Source organism: Scardinius erythrophthalmus (assembly GCF_964197995.2).
Source record: "Scardinius erythrophthalmus genome assembly, chromosome: 19".
Lineage (NCBI taxonomy): Eukaryota > Metazoa > Chordata > Actinopteri > Cypriniformes > Leuciscidae > Scardinius > Scardinius erythrophthalmus.
This window is the reverse complement of record NC_138239.1, coordinates 2,384,761-2,403,325: the sequence shown is the minus strand read 5'-3', so window position 1 is coordinate 2,403,325 and position 18,565 is coordinate 2,384,761. Positions and strand designations below refer to the sequence as shown.

At 38.2% G+C, this 18,565-nt stretch overlaps 1 protein-coding gene across 17 annotated transcripts in view; it reads right to left on the bottom strand.

The window, feature by feature from the left end:
- Positions 1-2,155: 2,155 nt before the first annotated feature.
- The window catches only part of LOC308679844 (inverted formin-2), a 42,745-nt gene continuing 26,335 nt past the window's right edge, over positions 2,156-18,565 (bottom strand). The window contains exons 9-23 of one of the 17 annotated variants that reach the window (XM_081347631.1): positions 16,073-16,218; positions 15,049-15,110; positions 14,855-14,957; positions 13,757-13,842; positions 13,318-13,418; positions 12,039-12,109; positions 11,112-11,219; positions 9,880-9,950; positions 9,621-9,741; positions 9,085-9,246; positions 8,917-9,019; positions 7,661-7,807; positions 5,505-6,122; positions 4,002-4,082; positions 2,156-2,672 (exon numbers count right to left, since the gene is read on the bottom strand). In XM_081347631.1, coding sequence (XP_081203757.1) covers positions 4,003-4,082; positions 5,505-6,122; positions 7,661-7,807; positions 8,917-9,019; positions 9,085-9,246; positions 9,621-9,741; positions 9,880-9,950; positions 11,112-11,219; positions 12,039-12,109; positions 13,318-13,418; positions 13,757-13,842; positions 14,855-14,957; positions 15,049-15,110; positions 16,073-16,218 — 1,979 coding nt within the window. In that variant the 3' untranslated portion in view covers positions 2,156-2,672; position 4,002. Of the gene's footprint in view, positions 2,673-4,001; positions 4,083-5,298; positions 6,123-7,660; positions 7,808-8,916; positions 9,020-9,084; positions 9,247-9,620; positions 9,742-9,879; positions 9,951-11,111; positions 11,220-12,038; positions 12,110-13,317; positions 13,419-13,756; positions 13,843-14,854; positions 14,958-15,048; positions 15,111-16,072; positions 16,219-18,565 lie in introns of those variants that run through there. The other 16 variants (XR_014028859.1, XM_081347639.1, XM_081347642.1 and 13 more) reach the window with 16 other exon arrangements.

Genomic DNA, 18,565 nt, shown 5'->3' with positions numbered 1-18,565 from the left:
TTCGAATCAGGGTTCTGTGGAGTCGACTCTGATTCGAGTCGACTCCGATTCCCAACTCCTAATGTTTACGTCTCGACTTTACTTTACAGTTTTTTTTTTCAACTGCTTACACACATTTTCAAAACTTTGCCTCTTTTTTTTCAAAACTTTACACACAAACAAATACAAGAATTGCACACACAAAATGCAAAATACCTCACATTGCAAAATGAAGCAGTGCATTCAAAATATCACAAACATCTCAAAAGCAAACATTTGTCTTACGTTGCAAACACCTTTGCCATATAATATTATATTTTGGATATATCATGTTACCTATGTGGTGTTTTGATAGGTTGTGTTTGAAAAAGGAAATCAAGATACTTCCGGTTAGATTTTTGTGTGTTGTGGTTTGCAAAAAGTGTTTTATGAAATTAAAAACCGAGTTGAAGGCCAATAATTGTGTGGTTTTGCAGATTTGGTGTGTGTTTCTGGTGTTTGAGTGTCAGGTTTCAGAAATGTTGTGACAAGTTAGGATTTTGTGAGTAAGCAGTTGAAAAAAACTAATTAAAATAGGGCTAGGAATAATAAAAACGTCTTTCATACTCCAGTGCTGGATGGAATATTCTGATCGACAAATCTGTTTTTGTTTTAATAACGCTCTTCTCATGTAGTCGCCATGATATATTGTGTCATGTTTATCAAAATAAAATTCTTCTAAAATTCTCAACATTTATTCTTGTACAGACAGACGCTGTATTAAGCAGTAAAGCATTTAATGAAAATGTCTCTGAAAAGTCTGTGTATTTGTCAAATATTGCATTAATTTAACTCTATGGGAAGCAGAAAGTGTCCGATGTCCAACCATAGACTGTAAAAAAATAACACGAACACACCTCAAGTCTTTAAAAAAAAATACAGAACTGCTAGTCGATTCCTGTGCTGGAGTCGATTCCGACTCTATGACGAGGAATCGAATCTTTTGGAGTCGACTCCTCAACATCGCGGCGCGGGTTGAAGAGGCAGAGCTCGATGCTTCAGATCCGGGCGGGACGAAACGGCTTGGAACTTGTTAGGTAGTTATAATACTTCTGACATGTTGTTCTCACATTCACTGCTGATGTTCAGTTCAACATCTAGTAAAGTTTTCCTGCGTCATAACTCGGTGTAAACTGTCCAGAGCGCTGCAGAGAGTCGGCTCCCGTCATGTGACACATGTTACTTTTCTCACCGCTGGTTAGAATAAACCAATCGCATTCGATGATGATTTACTGGAGAGATCAGATGCTGCGTCCCAATTCCCATACTATCCGTCCTAAATAGTATTGGAAATTATAATCAATGTCCCAAACCGTAGTATGTTGAATTGAGTATTCCAAAGATGGCCTATTTTTTCCGGTTAGAAAACGAGGTGCTGCTAACGGTTAGAAAAGATTCGATTAGAACTACAAACACGAATAAAAAGTGTTAAAAAACTACAAACATGGCGGATGTGCGAGTCCGGCAGATAGAGATTGCTAAAGCAGATTTTTTTGTATGCTTGGAGTTCATAGATTTAATTATACAATGTAAGCATGCATGTCTCTAATAAGATATTTAAAAGCAACTCAAAGAGGATTCGGGTATCTGATCCACAGAGCCCGTCTGAAGACAGCGCATGCGCAGTCTACGTGCTTTTATTGCGTAATGAAGCCACTACAATGAACTATTGATGGGTTTCTTTTAAGTTTAGCTTGAGCATGTGATAGGACATCAGCTGATAATGCTGGTTTCTTGCAAGTAACCACATCATGTGCTGACATATCACTGAAATTGATATCTACATGACGAATATCTGTGTTTTGGTGTGCTTCATCACAACACGTCCAACGTGTTTGGTGAGTGGGCGGGGAAGTAGGCGGAGCTTCACTGCGATATGACGTTTCTGGGATACGATAATAAAACTTTTGTCAACTAATGTGAATTCTATCTGTAGTAATTCTGTAAACAGAAAGAGAAGAGTTGAGAGCGTTTTGTGCGTTCTTAACTGCTGAGTTTTAATTGGCTGTCATGTCTTTGGGGGCGGGGCTTTTAAAGCGTGTAATCAAGGGCTAAATGACATTTAATTTAAATCTGAATGCATTTAAAATGACATCAAATGTGAGCTTGAGTGTCAAATCAATGAAAAAACCTCAAACAACGATTTTACATTTTTATTTAATTTAGATATTTTCTCCTTATACATGAAAAATACATCCTGACATCAATATGAAAATCACACTGCAAGCGCAAAATATAATCTTATCACTTCTGCAGAGATATATTAGCCTATTACAGAAATACTTTAGAATTGATATAAGAATGAACTAATACTTTATGCCAAACATATTCATTACATATAAAGGTTACATTCAGAGCAATATTTAGTGAACAGCAATTTATCTTAAAGGTTTCAGAAACACTGGGTTCATTTTCTCTCTCTCCTCAAATGATCTGGTGTGTAAACAAAGTTTTTTGGAAGTATCATAAATGCATCTTACAGTGAGCAAATATTTAAAATAGTTTGGTCAAATCTAAAGATTTAGCATTTAAAAAACACTTAAGTACGCCATGCGCTGTTCCCGGAGCCAGCCGATCCGACGGGAGAACGGGATCACGGCGGGAGCAGGCTCAACTCTTCCTTCTCCCTCTTGTTCTCCTTTTCCTGGAGCTTCCTGAAATGTGGAGGAAATAAAAAACAAGTTTAAATGCAGACAAAATCAGCATTAAATTACAATGAATCAGCAAAAGAAACTTTAAAACCACCAAGGTCTCTTAAGAAAAGGATTGAGTGATTATGGTCCATTTACTGAAGGGGTTAATACAGAAATACAAATGGAAACCAAAAATAAACGAGTTTGCTTTAGTAAAACTCCAAAAACAGTTTTCATATACATGTTGTGTGTGTGATATTCAGCAAAACAACGTCTAAGCTCCTATCCTGAAGACAATATTACATCTACACACTATTTGATGATCTTCTGCACATCTGGACTTATTTCTAAACTATTTGCTCTGCTTATCCTTCCCACTTCACAGATTAAACCCCAGTTTAGTCTCGATGGAAACCCTAAAACACGTCGGGTTAAAGGTCACAGATAAACTGAGCAGAACAGTCAAAATCTTCACACTCTGTCAATCATTTACTGTTAGTCAATAAACAATATCGCTGTGATTTACACTCTTAACACTGCTATATTTAACCAATTACATAAATATACACTGAGATAATTAAGAGACGCATCAAATTGATCAAAAGTGACATTTATAATGATAGGTGACATTTAAAGACTGGAATCTTTCCTTTTAGACTTTCTATTTATCAAAGAATCCTGAAAAACAAAATGACGGTTTCCACAAAAATACTGTTTTCAACATTGATAATCATAAATGTTTGTTGAGCATCAAATCATCATATTGGAGTGATTTCTGAAGGATCATGTGACACTGAAGACTGGAGTAATGATGCTGAACATTCAGCTTTGATCACAGGAATAAATTACACTTTACTATATATTCACATAGAGAACAGCTGATTTACACTGAAATAATATTTCACTGTTTTTACTGTATTTTTGATCAAATAAACACAGCCTTGTTGAGCAGAAGAGACTCTTTCAGGAACATTACATTTTATATATAATATATCTATAATTTAAAGTGCTGCTGCAGTTCACTGAACGGCCACCGGTGGCACTAAAAACAAGGGTTTCTGGATTCTACATACAGCCCCTTTAAAACAATAAAGAGATCTTTGTTAACACAAAGGAATGGATTCAGTTATGAGACAAAAACTGATTTATACAAGACAAACAAATGATTCTGTCCGGGACAAACCAGAGAAAGTTTATTTGAGGGGCGAAAGATGAGCCCTGAGAAAACAGAGACTGAGGCAGATCCCCACGAGACAGATGTTAATGACAGCTGGAGGACGGGTCAGTACAGAGGTCTGGTTAGAGGTCGACTCGGCGGGTTCGAGCAGAAGTCCTGCTCAGTTCTCCTACCTTACTGCAACACACAAGCCTTTTTAGAGCGTCCATTGCCTGTGTTACCCTCGACTTCAGAGTCAAAGAGAAAGAGACACGCTGAAGAAATGATTGACATTCACTTCGAGGCTCTACAGCACTAATGCCAGATACACACATCTGACTATATAAAGCAGAACACACACATTCAGCCAGAACGAGCGTTAATGAAACTCGTTTCAGGAATTGTCATTGGTTGTCTTTTTTTTAAATGACAATTCAAAAACATTTCAACGTTTCAACCGAAAATCAAAAGCCTGTTTTTAAAACAATGATTCATTTTTTCCATTGTGACATTATGTAATGAAAATTTAGGTGAGAGGATCTTTATTTTATTTTATTTTATTTTTAAATTCTCAATATTTTTATTTAACATATAATATATTTTATATATATATATATATATATATATATATATACACACATATACACACATATACACACACATACTGTATATATACACACACATATATATATATGTGTATATATACAGTATGTGTGTGTATATATATATATATAAAATATATTATATGTTAAATACAAATATTGAGAATTTAAAAAGTGAACAAAAATAATTTTACTAAATTCTACAAATATATAATACATTATAAAAATTATTTTATTAATATTTAAACGTATTTTTGAAATATTTCAATACAGTATGCTATTTGTAGTGCTTTATGCTGATTGTAAATAACTAAAATATGCATACAATTTTAAATTTTTGAAAATAGCCATTTTCTTTTGATCTTGGGCTGAAATGTGACCTGAAAATGTTTTCATGACATTTAAATAATTAGTAAAATATCTGGGATTGTGAACGGCATTCAGAATTTTCCAGAAATATCCCAGCAGCTTGACGTTAAACGTTAAAATATTATTAGTGCTGGGCAACGATTAATTGCATACAAAATAAAATTGTGTGTTTACATAATATATGTGCATGTACTGTTTAATTATTTTGTATATATAAAAACACACGCATATATTTAAGAAATATATATATATATATATATATATATATATATATATATATATATATATATATATATATATATATATATATATATATATATATATATATATATATATATATATATATATATAATTTCTTAAATTTTTATATATACAAAATAATAATAATATAAAATTTAATATCAATTTCTTTATATAAATAAATGTATTAAATTTTAATAACACATTGTTCTTAAATTTATACATGCGTGCGTACTTCTATATATACAAAATAATTATAGACAGTACACACACTTATATTAATGTAAACAAACTTTTATTTTGGAAGCGATTAATCGTTGCCCAGCACTAAACATTATAAATAGTACGGTAACTGTAAATATTTTATTCATAAAGTAAATATTTACAGTGTTTGCACACCAAATGTTTTAAAAACACATTGGACACTTCATCTTCAAGCAGTAGTGCTGAAACACACAACCTTTATTACACACATAAATAGATTACCTTCATTACTGCTTTTTTTGTTTCTTTGGAAGAAATGTTTCTTATTTTCAGGTTTCCGGGGGGCGGGGCCTACAGGAGGAGTGGGCGGGGCTTGTGGTGTCCCATCTACATCATCATGAGTCTCGACACCGTTCCCCGACGACTCGTTACTCGACTGAAGCGGGTCGCCCACACACGTGTCTTTATTCTCATCGCATTCGCTGCTTGCTCTCGGGTCAGTGTGAGCGTTAGTAGCGTTTAAAGGGTCAGTTGCATCTACTGGTGCAGAATCATCATCATTCATACACCTGATGTTATTGGCATTATGGTTCAGAAGTTGTGGATGTGTAAGGCTGGGTGACGCGTCAGGCTGGTGTACTGGGGTTTGTTCGTGAGTTCTGGTGCTCTCACTCAGGCTCAGTGGTGGATCAGGGACTGTGGAGTTGATCGCAGTGATGGTCTCGGGTGACTGAAGCTCCTTCACGTCTGAAGGAAGGCGCTCTGGTTCTCCGTCACCCAGCGGAGAGGCTTCATCTCTGGGTTTGGTGCCGCAACTTTTGCCCAGATCTTCTGGAGCGGAGTCCAGGGTTTCGACCACAGACGATCCAGCTTCTTCTTCGACAGACCTGACACTTGCTGCTTCGGGAGGAGAAGAGATGGGTTTGTTCAAGAACACAAGAGTGTGTGGACTAGAGCATGGAGACGTCAGCATGAAGCACAGCAGCGTTTTGGGTCGGCTTACCAAAACATACAAAACCTTTTCTGCAGAGTATAACTTAAGTTCACATGCAGCGTACAGCTTGTGTTTGGGTAGTTGACATCAGTGTCCTGCAGTGGGACGTACTCAAAGTGTTTCCCCAGTTTAAATAAATTATTGCACATGCAGTTTTATGAATATAAATCGAGCGACTACATGGAAAAGCAGAACTTCCACAGATGTGTCTCACCGCAGGACTGTTGATGCACTAGTGAAGGTTCAAAGGCAGGGCTGCATGATTTGGGGAAATAAAATATATCTAATCACGATTTTTATAAAAATTGTGATTTAAAATGCTATTAAAAAAAAAAAAAAAAAAAAAGCACCAGACTTGCAGTGCTTGTTTGTGATTAGCAATATGACCCAAATAATAATAATAATAATAATAAATAAAAATACAAAATAAATAAAACTAGTATTTGACAGTAAAAATCAAGTATTTAAGAAAAAAAACTTTTGAGTGTATTTTGAGTGTTTTAAAGGAGCCATATTGCGATTTTATTCTATTTTGATTAATCATGCAGCCCTATGAAAAAATTTAAAAGAAAAAAAAACTGGAATAACCTAAAAGAAATTACATTAATACTTCTTTTTGATTTTGCTTTTACATTTGTGTGGTTATGTATCAATATTACTGTAAAATAATAAGAAATACAAAATATGAAATATTACAATTGTAATATTTCACACACAAAAAAAAAACAAGACAACAAAAATGAATAAAAAAAAAAAAAAAGTCAAATGTTACACCAAACTTTTTTTTTTATGGAAAAACCGCAGGGTTTAAGCACTTATTCATATTAGCGATTTCGTTCAAAAAACCTAATTAAAAAAAAATAAAAATTGGTGAATTCATTTATAAATAATATTTAAATATAATACTTTTCCTTAAACATGCATATGTTGACAAACAATGTTGAAAAAACAAAAACAAATATGTCAACTACCCTTCTGCAGTTTACAGCCTGTATTTTACATTCATGTTTGTTAACAATGAAGCATTTAGTATCACTGGCATGTGATTGACAGCTGTAAACCACCAATCAGAAGCGAAGAGGAGAAGCAGCAAAGCCGATTGGCCGACTGACGTGAGGAATCGGGCTCGAATCCCAAAAGTCTAAACGTTCTGCTCACGCACCGACTCTATAAGTGACTGGACAAGCAAACGCGCTTCTACTTTAAAGGGGTCACATGATGTTGTAATCATGTCAGAAACTTTTATTAGTTTCAATTAAAACTCTTTTTGGACTGCGCTGAAAGTTACAGTCTGTTTTCATCATTCAATAAACAGAAGATCAAGTCTTCCCCTTTAATCCACTCACTATAGACAGCAGCGCACAAGCCAGAAGAGGAGCGAACAGATGCGTTTGAGACTTTTGCATTGGAGCCGGTGGAGAGCCTGACGGGATCATGTTCTTACCGGACGGTCCCGTATCCCTATGCATTTCACTAGAAGGGGCACTTTCCGTTTCGCACCTGGTCTTTCTCAGATGGAAACCCTTTCGAATGTCCGCCAGGAGATGATCGATGATGCAGCCGTCGTCCTGCGGCACAGGCCCTTTCCTGACTGCAGACACAAACACGTTTGTTATGGTTGGGGGAACATATGGAAACTTATGTTAGAAAAGAAAAAGCAAAAGAAAAACACGTAAAAAAGGAATTATGACTCAATTGACCGTTCGCAAAGCCCCGCCCCCTTTAGTTACTGTTGCTATGTCCGACAAGCCACGCCTCTCTCACACGCACACCATGTTCTCACACAGTGAAACACACGTCGCGGAGCAGAAGGACACTGACAACACACTGACACACCAGGGTACTTTTGATATGAGACAAAGTCTCAAATTTGGTCATTTTTTAAAGAAATTTAAACAATAAATAGCGTTCTGTGTCTCTTTAATGTGTTGTGACAGATCGCTCAGTTAAAGCCGCTCGTGAACCGATCATCTCTTCCTTCTAGTTCATTTATAGCATCAAATAAACATGAATGAACATCAGAAGGAATGTTGTTTTAACCGTGGAAAGACGTCAGTACACTCCGTTTCTCAAGTTCAAATCCTCCAACGTTAATCTACTAACTCTCCTGACCGCTGTCGGACAAAAATAGCGGATTCGGCGGATGGCGGATTATGATTGGTCAGATTGCCTGTCAATAAAACTCCCTGCGAAGGGTCAATTCAGATGTTTTTTCTTAGAATTGCAAGTTTACATCTTGCAATCCCGACGTTTTTTCCCGCTCTCGGAATTCTGAGTTTACATCGCAATACATTTTTGTTTCCATCACATAGTAAATTGTAAAAAAAAAAAAAAAAAAAATTATATCTCAAACTTCCGACTATTTTCTCAGTGGATTTTTTCTCTCTCACAACTCTGAGAAAGTCACACATAAATGACCTTTATCTATTTTTTATTTCATGGTGGAAATATGTATCCAGTCCACAAAAGCTTATTTATTAATTATTAGCTTTTTGGGGGGTAGCAAAGACTAGAAGTGAATGTCTAACATCTGGTCCCATTGCCGGTTCTTGAACACCTGTATCCTTCCACCGCTGTGACTGAACACCACACTGAATCTACAGCGTCACAGCAGAGGAAATGATGTCTGGTCTGAACGCCATGACATAATACAAACACAATAAATGGACATTGCTTTGGTTAATTACATTAACGACTCACTTATCTTCCCATCTTCCCCTTTCTGTCTCTTGGAGTCGTCTTCCGCCAGCTGCTGCTTTCTCTTCTCGGCTTTGGCAGCTTGTTCTTTACGGATCTTGTTTTCCTACAGGAAGGAACAGTTTAATTGGTGCTCAGGTAATTTCATAACAAGCCACTGAAGTCACAGACCTTTAAGGCTTTGAGGAAGAGTTGGCGGAAGGTCTTGAGGGTGCTGAAGAGTTCATCCAGCGAGAGCGTCACGTCTTCACAGAGATACTGAGCCAGGTCACCTTTCCTGCTGTCGATGTTGGTAAAGCGCTCCTCCAGAGCTTTACACACCACCAGGTTCCTCTACAGAGACATCAGGAAAGAGCATGATGACAGACTCTGCACATTCATATAGTTAGAAACAATAGCAAGTTATGATTTGTTGATTAGATCACTTATTTATATTAAAATAGAAAGCAATATACAGTATTCACAATTTCATATTTTAATTTATTAAAGTCCCCTGTGGTGTAAATCCAGCTTTTAATGTTGTTTATATGTGTCTGTGAGGTGTCTATTAATATGCTTTAAGACAAACCATGTGTAAATACCAAAGATGAGTTTTAAGAGATAAAATTAACTGCAGTGGGACTATTTTATATATATTATTTGATTTAATATATTACATATACTCTAATATATATGTTTAATGTATTAAATGAAGTAAGTGTTTCTACCTCAACAACCCCTAAAAACTGCTCCTTGACGTCCTCAACTGATGAAGACACCTTTTTTCCTGCATCTTTTAGTCTTTTTAGAAGATTATTTGTTTCTGCCTGAATCGACTCCAGATTTACGCTGAAAGAACACACACACACACACACACACACACACACACACACACACACACACACACACAGCAGCAGTTGAGACTGAAATGACGGCGCTGATCTCATGATACACACACACACACTCAGAGAACAACGGTTGTGTTACCCGGCCGCTTTCTCACAGGCCTCGATGTCTTCTGGAAGGTTCAGCAGCTCTGGGTGGTTTAACTCGGCTTCCTGGAAATCACAAGACGCAGAGATTCACAACAAAGCCCAGTGTGAGCGGAGAAGCAGTAAAGGATGCCATTTAACAGGAATAACTCCCCTCAAAATAAGGGTAATTTACTTTGCTCTCGTGTCATTCCGACCTCATAAAATAGCTCATACTGCCAAGCTCAAACAAGGACACACACAAAGATCCGATCACATGGAATAAAAGATCTTGAGTCATAGGAACGGTTTATGGTGATTTGTCTTTTTCGGAGCTTGACAGTACAAGCATCCGGTCTCCATCTACAGGCTTTGAACAGAAGCTCAAACATTATTTTTGGGTGAACCTACACTAAAATCACTAATATAAACCAATACCAAATTGAACATTATTACTGTGCTTGTGACAATCAGTGTTATTTATATTACAGCTGTCAAGCCATTTTTTTATTTTATCTAATTACAAGATGTGCCATGAAATTTGGCTGAGAAATTACACCCCAAAAGATCATTTAAAGTCAGTATTAAACAAGTAAAAAACAGACATTACAAAAAGTAGTTTTAGAAAGAAATGTTTTATTTGATTTATTACTCATTAACTTTTAGGCTTAACAGCCATGAGGGTATATGACAACAATTTTCATTTAAAACTACACCTTTAATGGGTTTTTTAATATGAATTTTTTTTTTTATGAAATTATACTCTAAATTTTAAACTAAAACTGCCAGTAGGTCACAGTAAATATTTAAATGAGTAAGTCATTGAATCATTCATTCACTCAAGCGGCTGATTCGCTTAGGAATTAAGTAAATGGCTCTCTTTATGAATGAGTCATTGATTCGCTCAAAACGAGGATTGATTCAGAAACATTGCTGTGCGCTGCTCTGGCTTTAAAGGTAATATTTTTCTAGACAAAATTAAGCAAAAACAGACAATATTGTGTCTAAAATATCACCATATTAAATTTATTGAACTGCTGTGTAAAATAAACATCATTTGCACGAAAAACAGCACTCGTGTGATACTCCGTAACTACAGGCTCTATCATATGATATAAATACCAGACTAATTTTTGCCCTGATATGTTGAATTGTAAGTTCATTCTAACTGTATTCTATAGGCTTCAACTAATTAATTAAATTAACGCGTTAAATGGACAGACCTAATTTGTCTTATATCTACTGTACCTCCAGGATGTGATGCAAGAGGGTGATGCGACTCTTGTTTGCTTTGGTTTCAGTGAGTTTCAACAGGGAACTAATCTTGAATCCCTCAGCGTTTCCTGTGTGACTTCCCTGGAAAAAAGGAAAAAAAAAATTAATAAAAATGAGGAACTAAGACACTAAATACAGAAAACAGAGCATTACAGCCACAGACTCTGCTGCCCAGAGACACACAACATAGTCCAAGTTTACATTTCAATAAAAGGCTACAGAAGCAGGCAATCACTGATGCATGACCTTCAGATTTAATGTACACATTTAATATTAATTTAAACTGAGCAATAATAAATTCCATGAACATAAAACTCTTTAAAGTTCCCCCAAGACTCCTAGTTTTGTTTTGGAGTCCCTACAACAGGTTCACATGCATCCAAGGTCAAAAACACTTATTTTCATAATCTGCACTGCAGCTTCAGCTCTTTTCTCTCAGTGTCTGAAACGCTTCCATCAAGGATTCAGTCTCTAAGCTCCACCTCTCTCAGAGCTGCTCTGCTCCGATTGGTCAGAAACCAAATGCTCATCATATCTGAATCTCAGCTCTTGATCACAGTGATACGGACAGTAACGATGGCGTGGGTTTTACCGTATCAATCTCATCAGTGGACTTGCTTTAACAGCAGAAAACTGCGTCTTCTCGACATGAACACGAACCAAACTCAAAGTCTCAGACAAACTACAGTTTGAGGGCGGAGCTAAGAGACGCTGCTCAGCCAATCAAGACCAGAGGGTGGCATTATGCTAATTAGTCCCAGGCAGTTCAGAATCGGTTCTTTCTTTTACGAGACAATAACTCAATATGCAGAGCTTTTACATTCACAACAGCGCTATTACACTACATGAAAAGACATTCGAAAAAGCACAAGAAGGGCACTTTAATGGCGTTTTTCTTACGTAGTTGAGGAAGTTTCCAACATCAAGGATGAGCTTGCAGAAACTAGGCAGCAGTGAACTTTTCCTGAGACCTGCGGGACGACACACACTTCACATTTTAACCCTGTGTGCGCTTAGAAATGCTGTAAACATTAAAGGGATAGTTCACTTTGAAATTAAATTTTGGTATGTTTTAGCTTACCTCAAGGGCATCCAAGATGTAGGTGTCTTTTTCCGCAGTAGTTTCAATTTTGATATGTTTAGGTCAAACCGTTCTTGTCTCTCAGTCATTTGATGCAGGTCGATGGTCACGGTCTCAAAGAGCAAGCACAGAGTCCAAATTAAACAATTCCCCATCGTCCAAATTAAACAATTCCCCATCATAAGTACACATTGATGGCCTAAGACAAGGCGACATCTAGTGTGTATATATCTATGCACCAGTCTGCACACGTCACACACCAGGATGCTTTCTCACACAAACCGCTCGTTTCGTGTCTTAGGCCATCAATGTGTACTTATCATGGGTAATTGTTTAATTTGGACGATGGGGAATTGTTTAATTTGGACTTTGTGCATGCTCTTTGAGACAGTGACCATCGACCTGCATTAAATGACTGAGAGACAAGAACGGTTTGACCTAAAAATATCAAAATTGAAACTACTGCGGAAAAAAAGACACCTACATCTTGGATGCCCTTGAGGTAAGCTAAAACATACCAAAATTTAATTTCAAAGTGAACTATCCCTTTAAACAATAATGTGAAACTTATTAACAAATGCATTTGATGATTGCAGCATTTAATATGAACATCTCATGTGTAAATATGATGCATGACGATCTCACTGAATGTTTCAGATCTCGAGATGTAAATATAAACTGCACCTTGACTGTTGTATTAGACATTTTAAAAATTATGAATGTTTGTCACCACATTTATTTCTAAAGCGCTTTATAAAATACAGATTGTCAAAGCAGCTTCACATTAATAAACGGGAAGATAATGTTGCAGATTTTATCAATTATGAAACGAGTTCAATTCCGCTGTAAAGCAGCTTTCAATAAGACAACACTCATTCAGATCAATTCAGTTTCTGCTCTCATCTGATCCAAAGATGCGATCAAATCAATAATATTACTGAATATTAATAGTCTTTTGAGCATTAATTTACCTAACGGTCTGCTGCATGTTCTGCTCCTAAATATCGTCAGCAGAGGATGACACACACACACACACACACACACACACACACACACACACACACACACACACACACACACACACACACACACACTCACTTTCACAGGCCGCCTCCACCAGCTCGACCTTCGGCTTCAGGATTTCGAGCACCGACAGCGTCTCCTCACACAGTAACATGCATTCAATCCTCAGCTGGTAACTGTGACGGTTACATAAAGACAAACTCAAGTCTCAACTAGAAACTAAAGTTAGTCAGAAAAAAACTTTTAAATTTGCTTGACAAAGCCTTGACTGAAAGTTTAAAAACTGTATAAGATTCCTAGCATGTTTTAAACAATTTCAACACAGTTAGAAAAGAACTTCAGTTTGACGTGGTTGTGGCTCTGGGTTGGAGATACTGTTCAAATTCAGTCACAGAAGAAAAAGAAACCCTGTCTAAGATTATTAATCAAGCCAACATAACAACTGCCTCATGCATAATACTGGAAGTGTGAATTTGAAACACTTCAGCATGTGGTGATTTTCATGCATCTTTACCAGGGTACAGCCAGCAATAAGAGGTAAAAGCGGTCAACATTGGCCAGTTTGTCTGGTTCTCCTTGAAAGGATTTTAAGTTGTCAATCTGGAGAAGTAGAAGAAATAAAAGTTAAGCATGCAAAACACTTAACTAACCATGACCAGAGTGAACTACATATGTAAATTATGCAAATGAAGCTCAGAAGGACAGTTCAGGGGGGTTGTACTGTTAATTGATCATTAGATATATTAAAGTGCCCTTATTATGGTTTTTATGATATTACCTTCATGTAGTGTGGAAAAAGCGCTGTTTGTGAATGTAAATGGTCAAAGATAAATGGAGTTTTTGTCTCCTATAAATAAGAAGCGTCTCTTAGCTCCGCCCTCAAACACTGTAGTGTATCTGAGACTGGAAGAGTTTGGTTCGTGTTGTTCATGTCGAGAAGACGCTGTTTTCTGCTGACAAAGCAAGTCCAAAAACGGTAAAACCCACGCCATCGTTACTGTTCGTTTCAGTGTGATCAAGAGCTGAGATTCAGATATGATAATGAGTGTTTGGCTTCTGACCAATCAGAGCAGAGCAGCTCTGAGAGAGGCGGAGCTTAGAGAGACTGAATCCATGATCGAAGCGTTTCCGACACTGAGAGAAGAGCTGATGCTGCAGTGGAGATTATGAAAATTAAATTGTTTTTGATCTTGGATGCATGTGAACCTGAGGGCCAGTTGCATAAACAAAGCCATTATGTTAAGACAGTGTCTTAAGAACTAGTATGACCAACTAGCAGTTCGTTTGGGGTTATCAGTCTTACTGTTCGGCATCAGTGTACGCATTTATGTAACTAACTTTAAAAAGTTATGAACAGTCTTGAAGAAAAAAATTGGATGACTAACTCATAAGACTAGTCTTAGCGGTTCATGCAACTCGCACTGTTGTAGGAGACTTTAAAACAAAACTAGGAGTCTTAAAAAAAAAGCATAATATGGGCACTTTAAACATTTCCAGTGGACAAAAAGAAAGAAAACAAAGATTGTGAGCCTTGTTTTCATTCGCATCAAGGTCTATGAATGTGAAATACTTGTGAATTGTCATTTCAATTGTGAATTTTATTGGGAAGTACCTCATGTTTTTCCGGAAGCAGTTTCACGAGTTGTTTCAAAGACTCAACGTCAAATTTGGAACAATCTCCTTTCTGCAGCATCGCCACAAACTCTTCAAAAGAGCTGTTTGGGAGGGAATCAAATATCTTAAATGTCAGGCCACAATAATCTTAGAAACACACACCAATGATGAGTCAGAAACGTCCGATCTTACCACTTAAACTGCTTCAGAAATATATTCAGGTTCAGATTCTTCTTGGCGTCAATAAAGGAAATCTGAGAAACAGGAGAAAAATCAATGAATGTTTTTCATGACATTAAAATTGACCTCTTTTGTTCAGGTCATGTTTCTGCTCTGATTGTGAATGAATCATCAATGATGAAACAATCTAAAACTGGGATTCACAAACTTGTTCATCAGCTGAAACCATTTGAGCTGGTTTTTATTTTGGTTTTACATTTGTAAGGTTTAATTATTAGCTTTTAATCAACTCATGACATGGAGCAAGGCTGCATTTTTTTCATCAAATACAGTAAAAATTGTAAAATATTAATCCAATGTAAATCAGCTGTTTTCTATGTGAATATATAGTAAAGTGTAATTTATTCCTGTGATCAAAGCTGAATTTCAGCATCATTACTCCAGTCTTCAGTGTCAAAGAAAGTTAGAAATCAATACTCTTCTTTATCAGGGACATATTAAATTGATCAAAAGTGACAGTAAAGACATTTATAATGTTACAAAAGATTCCGTTTCAAATGCTGTTCTTTTGATCTTTCTATTTATCATAGAATCCTGAAAAATAAAATGCATCAGTAGAGTTTTCACAAAAATCTGAACCGTTTTCAACATTGATAATCAAATGTTTCTTGAGCATCAAATCATATTAGAGTGATTTGTGAAGGATCATGTGACACTGAAGACTGGAGTAATGATGCTGAACATTTGATCACAGGAATAAATTATACTTTACTATATATTCACATTGAAAACTGGTGATTTACAATATTTCACAATTTTGTACTGTATTTTTGATCAAATAAACACAGCCTTGGTGAGCAGAAGAGACTTTCAAAAACATTTAAAAGATTTGACTGCTAGTGAATGCATTTGGTGTTTTTATCCAAAGTGACTTGAAATATTTCCCTCAGTTCATGCATTCCCTGAAATGAACTCGTGACCTGCGCTCTACTATTGGGGCTTCAGCTGCGCGATGTATTGGTATTAAACTTCAAACCTCTTTTGGTTCTTTCTTGACAGGGCCGTCCATGCTCTTGTCTTTGGGTTCAGCCACTGGCAGACAGAAGAGCTGCTCAATGCTGCTGTAGTTCGGCTCCAGGGGCGAGTCATTCGGGACGGACGCCCATATCGAAGGACCGTCTACTTGGAAGAACGAAAAACAAGCAGGCTCTCAGACATGTGCGAACTAGCTTCAGGGGCCGATTGCATAAACCGCTAAGACTAGTCTTACGAGATAGACATACATTTTTTTTCTTTAAGACTGTTAATAGCTTTTTTTTAGTCGGTTACATAAAAATGTAGATTAGCCTAATTTGATACCGAAAAGTAAGACTGGCTGCCCCAGACTAACTGATAGTGGGTCACACTAGAACTTTAGACACTGTCTTAACATAATAGCTATGTTTATGCAACCAGCCCCAGATGTCCCACGTACAGACACGTCAACTGTACTGCACACAGAAGCATGGCAAGAGCTGATTGAAAGCATCAGGTCAAGTCTGATTTAATGGTGCAATACAAGAGAAAATGAATCACTGGACTTGATCTTTGAAATACATTAAATGTTTGCTGGAGGCATTTAAACCATCTATGAGCAGAAATGAAAACTCTGAAATAAAGTACTTTTGGACAGACAGAAATTGTAAATAAACTAATGCTGTGAAACGTACTCGGTTACTAACGTAACCTCGGTTCTCTCTAGAAGAGGGAACGAGTACTGCGTTTGAATAAACGCTGCGGGAAAAGTCTCTTTTCACGAAATACTGAAGCAAAATTATCCTTAATTTTCATATTTGTAAAACGCATTGCAGCAGTGCACAGCCATGGCGAGACGGCTCGCTCACTCATTGGCTGTTCTGCGGCAACTGCATGAGCCTATCGAGCGAGGGCTGATGCAATATCAGACCAATGAGAGCGCTTCGCGCGCTCCTCGTCACATCCCGCCGAAACGGGTGTGGCCATCCCCTATAAAAGGAGCTCGAGTAGGCTGATTCAACTGGTTTTCATCGCCGAAGCGAACCAGAGCGAACCGCGCGCACGGCAGGGAACGCAGTACTCGTTCCCTCTTCTAGAGAGAACCGAGGTTACGTTAGTAACCGAGTACGTTCTCTTACGAGAGTTCTCTCGTACTGCGTTTGAATAAACGCTGCGGGGACCACTTGTAAGACGCCGTGCGTGCTGGGATGAGAAAACACCGACCACTGGAAGCTAGTCCAGGTATACAGTGCATAATCACCCGGTAGACTCGGAGAGTCTGGAGGGGGGGGGGGACAACCACCCTCAGATAGCTGCGTCCTAAGACGCGGTATGACATCACATAGGCAGGGGATGGCCTGGCTAATGTGGGAAATGTGGGTCTTACGCAAATTTTTGCCCAGATATATGCGCCCTTAGGCGCGAAACAGCGCCACATAGGCAGGGGAAAAACCTGGCTGATGTGGGAGATGTGGGTCTTACGTAATTTCGCCCAATGGATGCGCCCTTAAGCGCGATACAACGTCACATAGGCAGGGAGAGCCTGGCTAATGTGGGAAATGTGGGACTTACACACTTTCGCCCAAATAGGTGCGTTCTAAACGCGATATAACATCACATAGGCAGGAGGGAGCCTGGCTAATGTGGGAAAACATGGGTCTTACACAATTCTGCCCAGAGAACTTCGGCGGCGCTGTGCGTCTGCGATATCAGTGCCGTGTTTAGACAGCTGACTCGAATACGCCGAAAACACTTGGCTTGCAAGTGCTGTGAAGTATTCGGTGGCGTTGTGCGCCTGCGAAATCAGTGTCGTGGTAGACAGCTGATACGGCTAAACCGAAAACAACCTGGCCTGCAAGGCGGGAACTTCTAGGTTGTAGAACCTTATGAATGTAGACGGCGAGGCCCAGCCCGCCGCCGTACATATTTCCTGTAAGGAAATCCCGCTAGACCAGGCCCACGATGAGGCAACGCCTCTCGTGGAATGCGCTCTAATGCCCAACGGGCACTGAAGGCCCTTGGTAGTATAAGCCATTGTTATGGCGTCAACCACCCATCTGGACAGGCTCTGTTTCGAAACAGCCGTTCCCTTGGAACGTCCACTGAACGAGACAAAGAGCTGCTCCGTCTGTCTGAAGGCAGCGGAGCGGGACACATAAGCTCTTAACGCCCTAACGGGGCAAAGACAGCTCGAGTCCCCTTCCTCGTTTGACCCCGGCAGGGCAGACAGGGAAATAACCTGAGCCCTAAACGGAGTGTTGAGGGATTTCGGCACGTAGCCGTGCTTAGGTTTGAGTATGACTTTGGAGTCATTGGGCCCAAACTCCAAGCACGTTGGACTCACAGAGAGCGCGTGCAGATCGCCTATGCGCTTCACCGAAGCGAGGGCCATCAAAAACACCGTTTTGAAAGACAGATGTTTGAGGCTAACAGATTGGATAGGCTCAAAGGGGGGGCCTTTCATGGCTGCCAAGACCGTAGAAAGGTCCCACACCGGGACTGAGGGAGGTCTGGG